The following is a 5,604-nucleotide window of genomic DNA, read 5'->3' as shown; positions in this document are numbered from 1 at the left end:
GTAAAGCCAGCTACCTAGGACCCCCAGCCCTGAACACAAAATTTATTCCGATTGATGAATCAATTTTCTACAAAATTAGATAATTGTAAGGAGTTATTGGAGTGTTTCTAGATAAGGTTAAAAAAAATAAGTCAACAAAACTGCAAAGTTGTTTACATGGTAACTACACATACAGATTAAGCCTGCCGGCAGTGAATGGCAAATCTGTGTGTGGCCTGCCTTCTTTCGTTCATTCAATGAACTAGCTCGTTCTGTCAGTATGTTCTTACTTTTGGTGCATGGCCGTTTTAGTTCTCAGTGCAATTTTGTCCGCTAGATTCTATGTTACGCGATTATTATTACATCTAGATTTATTAATTAGATTTGTTAGCTGGAAAAATAGCAAACAGAATCGAACTAGGTAACATAAAATAACGAACAACAAGGAGCGGTTCCGATGAACTTTTTCAGTTCGTTCACTACAGAGAAAAGCTCGTTCATGAACAACCCAACAACACTATTGTAAACAATTTGAAAATGGTCTTTGTTGTTTAAATTTGTTTCGCTGCTCTTGAAAAGCAATTGAGTAATAAATCAGTGCTAAATTGGGTTAAATTTGTTGCTCTGCCCAATGGTTGTATTGTAGCACCGGTAACAAGCAGACAAGCAAAAAAATTTGCATTTTTGGATGGATGCCAAAAAACTTTGAACCGCATTAGACAGCAGAAAAGCGAAAAGAACAGCTGGCAGCAAGCACGGAGCACGCACCTGGGCAGGCGGATTGGATTCATTCAGTTGATAGCAACAGCCCCAACCCTGAGTACACAGAGCCAGTGCTCAGGTAAAGCGCAATCGTAAAACAGCAACAAGCAAGAAGCAAGAAGTGGGAGAAAAAACCGCCGGCACCAATACGAGCTTACGTAAGCCACTTGCAAAGAGTCGAACCTCTTCAAAATGTCTCAGGAATTAAGTAAGCTAAGAATTACATACATATGTATATGGTATAGTAAACATCTAACACATATGGTGATAGCCCTTATCGATGTGGACAAGCCGCTGTATGACCTGACGACCTTCGCTGGTCGCTTCAAGTACTATGCCTGGATGACAGATCCCCGGACAGTGGTCCAGCCCAGTGAACGGCTGCTGGAGGCCAAGGAAATGATTGAGAAGTATCGCCGGGAGCCGGGCCAGGCGCAGTCCCTGGGGCCAGGGAAATCTCTGGAGGATGTCCATTACAACATGAAGTTGTATAGCTCGGCCTTTCATCCCGACACAGGGGAGCTGCAGAACTTTTGTGGTCGCATGAGTTTTCAGGCAAGTCTCGTGATGTGTCCGGCCCCAAAAATAGCAAAACCACTGACGTCGTGAATGAGTTGCCAAAAAACATAAAAAAAGAAAGGGGAAAGAAGGAGAATCGAATGTGTAATAGCTTAGCGGTGTCCTCCTCTCACGCTGTCGATTATGTAGTATTTGTCTATCATTGTTTAGGTTCCTGGCGGCATGTTGATCACTGGCGGAATGCTGGCCTTCTATCGGACTGTGCCCGCGGTGGTGCTCTGGCAGTTTATCAATCAGTCCTTCAACGCGGTCGTCAACTATACAAATCGCAATGCCAATTCCCCCACCAGCGTTACGCAGCTGGGCGTGGCCTATGTGTCGGCTACAACCTCAGCCTTGATTGCTGCCATTGGATGCAAGAACTACTGGTCGAAGAAGGCGACTCCTCTGTTCCAGCGATTTGTGCCATTCGCTGCTGTGGCAGCCGCAAACTGTGTCAACATTCCGCTAATGCGACAGAACGAGATACTCAGAGGCGTGGAGGTGAAGAACTCGGAGGGTGAGATTGTGGGCCAGAGTCGTCTGGCTGCCATCAAGGGTATTAGCGAGGTGGTCATATCACGGATAGCCATGGCAGCGCCCGGGATGCTGGTACTGCCTTTGATCATGGAGAGATTGGAGAAGCTGCCCGCTTACAGCCGCATCAAATGGATAAATGCCCCTTTCCAAACCCTGATGGTTGGATGCTTGTAAGGGGATCACGATCACCTATAAGGAATATGTCTGCCATCTTTTCACTCCCTTTTTTCCTTCCTTTCAGCCTCTGCTTCATGGTGCCCTCCGCCTGTGCTTTCTTCCCACAGCAATGCTCGTTGGACACCTCTACTATGCGCACCTTCGAGCCGGAACTCTATGAGGATATGAAGAAGAGAACCGAGGGAAATGTACCCAAGCGTGTCTACTTCAACAAGGGTCTGTAGGGATATGACAAAGGACATTTCAACGGGGATGACAATAATTAGTCCATTGGTTAGTCGTTGTGGTTTCTTGTGTAGCATTTATTGTTTCAGATCGCGCAATATATTGCAAATTGTTCCTTGTGTCTCGTCTCAATAGCTGAAAGAGTAGTATTTAAGCTGAAAAAGTATCTCAACTACATAGCAAATGTATCTATCAGTCAATTCGTACTTAAATGGTATTACTTTCTGTGTATCTGGTGTGTGGGTTATTTTAGATCAATGATCCGTATTTGCAAAACTGTGCTGCTAACTAGTTCATAGCCTATAGAATTGTAAAGTTGTACCCGTTCTATCCAGAGAATTCTCAGGCCCAACTAACCAGAAGAGCTGAGCGATACTTCTGTGACCTCCCAATAACATCCTGTCCCCAACTATATGACGCGTGGACAGGCTGGATGGTAGATGGTTCCTGACACAAAAGGGTCTCAGAACGGCGTACGGTATTAACTAATGGAGAAAGCCAGCTCAAATCAAATTAATTCGAATATTATAGAATTGGGAGTATTTCCTTTATTCCTTTAAAAAACTAGAATCTTTAATTGGCAAAACAATTTGCTGGTATCTCTGGCTTTTCTCAATAACCTATCCGAAGCAGAGGCAGATTTTCCACAGACTTATGTATTTTTTAAAACTAATATACTCACGTGTTTTGTTCGATTAAGCGAAAAAGTGTTGAAATAAATGTTATCTAACGAAAATGTAGACCACTAATGAAACTAGTGATACTTTTGTACGGGTTTTAAAAACGGGTTTATTAATTATGTATCCTGTAAATATGTATATATAGTATATATATATCGTAATATATAACTTTTCGCGATTTCATTTATTGCAATCGTATCGGTTTGTTGTTTTCGGTTTTGTTTTTGTATCGTGTTGTAAAGTTTACAAAAATGTGCAAAACACAACTAATGTTTGTAGGTATCTATAGAATATAGAATATCTTTCCTTTTTGGGGGAGGACTGACTGACTCTCTCTCTCTCTCTCTCTCTTTCTCTTATTGTACGACTGTATTTATCGTTTAGGCTTCCGTTTCGTTTCGTTTCCTTTCCTTTCGTTTACTTTACTTTTTAGTATTTCTTGGACATTCTCAAGGTACAATTTCGTTTTATCTTTAAATATACTCATTAATCTAGGTTTTGTTTTCATTTCATTTTTTATTTTGTTGGCACTCTCTCTCTCGCTTAAAAATTCTTATTATTTCGGTGCTAAGTATTTGATGGAAAATTCTTCAACACTCAGAGATGTTTCAATATGTATGTTAAACTGTTTATCATAACAACAACAACAAAAACACCAAAAAAATTCCGAACAAACACACGCCCAAACAGCTGCCTGGCAGCACAAATTTTACCAAATTTCCAATTTGTAAAAAGTTATAATATTTCGTTTTATTTTATGAAATTTGTCACACGAATCAGCAAACATTTAATATATATGTATGTATTTTTTTTATTTATTCTTATTTAGGTATTATTAAGTGGCAAAAACGTTCGGGGCTCTCGATCGTGTGCTCTTGGGGACTGGCTCGCTTGAAACAAGCGCTTTTCAATGCCGTTCAAAAGTGAATATTTGTTGGCTTTGGTTTTTTGTCTATTTTCTATACTGACTGAGGCATTCAATGTCGCAATTGGCATTTAAATCTTGTTCAATGCTGCTTTTTATATTTTCATTATTACCGCCATAGTTTTTTCGCACGGCGTTATGTTTGTTTTTAAGTGTGTGTGTGTCTGTGTGTGTGTGTGTGTGTGTGGGAAAGCTCATTCAAAATCGTAGGGTTTTCCGCTGAAAAAAGTTTGGGGGGGGCTTATATGCTAGCTCGGCATCATCCTTCTCCTCCTCCAACAGGAACTTCGATCCGTATTTTAGCTGCCTCAACAAAATCGCAACGTTTTCTCGTTTCATTCCTGTACTTGGACCAGGGGGGGTTCCCCTGAACGTCAGACTGTTTTGCGATATAAATGTTTCCAAGTGGAAACTGGAATGTGTGTTTTGTGGGTATGAGAGATCTGGTATCTCTTCGGACTCGACTTGTGCGAGATTCAATAATGCAATGCAATGCAATGTTTCTCTTTCTTATAAACTTTAGTATTCAAATCATTCCTATGTATAAATATATTTATATCATTTCGTAACAACCCATTCGCCGGCATTTGGACTAATTTCCTGAGCTTTCAATTTCAAATATTCCCATCTATTCCTTCACTTACCATCTCCAATCTGCAACCCTCTTCAAATCAGTCAAACTTCAGCTAAAACTCTCTAACCAACTCTATTTTTTTGGCCATGTTTTCTTCTATCGAATCCTGCTCTTTTATCTCTGGTTTTTTTTTCATCTATATTCGTCATATATTTTATTTGCTTTTGTTTGTTTTTTTTTTTATATATTGCGCACAGCCTTTTTTCGAAAAATGTCTGGATTATTTTTTTTGTTTAGTTTCCATTTATTTTGTGTTTTTTTTTTTGTTGTTAAACGTCACCTGATAAAATTTTGTACCAACATTGCCTGTCTGTGGGGAAAAACAGCCGACCTACCACTATATCTATATATATCCTAAATATATATTTAACAAACCATTCCTTATCCTTCCTATTCGCTGTTTTCCAACAATAACATTTCTTTATTTTTATTTTTTGTTTGTTTGTTTGTTTAGAATATCATTTGCTTCTTTGTCTTACGATCTAGAATATGGGATTTACCTTTGCTCTGTTCTGCAGCATCCTGTGCAACCATCCCCCTCAGACCCTTGGCAATTTATGGGGTAGGGGTTTCTCTCCTTTTGTGGAGGTTTATGTTCTTTTCCTTTTCTTTTATATCTTTTTGTGTTGTGCAAATTTGTTGTTTGTATTTTATTTTCTTTTTCTTCGTTTTAGTTGGTTTTTGTATTTATATTTTTGTTTTTGTTTGCTTCAATTTTAAAAATTCTTCTTCGATATTCGGGATTTTTAGTTTACTTTAAACTTAAATATGACTTGGCATTCAATAGTTACATATACATATGATAGATATATCTTTATGTATTACTTATATATGTATATTAGTGTTGGGAAGGGGGGGGGGTTCCATTGTGTATAACAGTTTCACATTTACATATACATATAAACGACGTTCGAGTTTTCTTTTCTTTTTTTTTTAGTACATTTTACATTTAAAAATTACAAATAAAACTACGCGTCCACAGCAACAAAATAAACCAAAAAAAAAAAAAAAAATACCATTCAATATTACATTTAGTTTTTTCCATTAGCTTTTTGCTTTCTTTTTTGTTTTTTGTGTGTTTTTTTTGTGGTTTTCGCTCCCATATAATATTATTATTATTATTA

The 5,604-nt window shown here is 38.4% G+C and overlaps 1 protein-coding gene across 1 annotated transcript; it reads left to right on the top strand.

Annotated features, from left to right (window-relative positions):
• Positions 1-398: 398 nt before the first annotated feature.
• Positions 399-2,995, top strand: Sfxn2 (sideroflexin 2). The gene is made up of 4 exons (XM_001352888.4): positions 399-949; positions 1,013-1,296; positions 1,471-2,009; positions 2,081-2,995. The coding sequence occupies exons 1-4, from the start codon at positions 934-936 to the stop codon at positions 2,238-2,240; spliced, it is 999 nt and encodes a 332-aa protein (XP_001352924.4). The 5' UTR covers positions 399-933; the 3' UTR covers positions 2,241-2,995.
• The last annotated feature ends 2,609 nt before the right edge of the window (positions 2,996-5,604 follow it).

This window comes from Drosophila pseudoobscura, chromosome X, assembly GCF_009870125.1.
Source record: "Drosophila pseudoobscura strain MV-25-SWS-2005 chromosome X, UCI_Dpse_MV25, whole genome shotgun sequence".
NCBI classification, from domain to species: Eukaryota; Metazoa; Arthropoda; class Insecta; order Diptera; family Drosophilidae; genus Drosophila; species Drosophila pseudoobscura.
This window is presented reverse-complemented; position numbering and strand designations above follow the sequence as displayed.

Bases quoted from the DNA above. Each gene is read 5' to 3' on its own strand.
- Sfxn2 (XM_001352888.4), top strand. The intron at 1,297-1,470 runs GCAAGTCTCGTG...ATCATTGTTTAG, and splicing joins GTGGTCGCATGAGTTTTCAG to GTTCCTGGCGGCATGTTGAT. The intron at 2,010-2,080 runs GTAAGGGGATCA...CCTTCCTTTCAG, and splicing joins ACCCTGATGGTTGGATGCTT to CCTCTGCTTCATGGTGCCCT.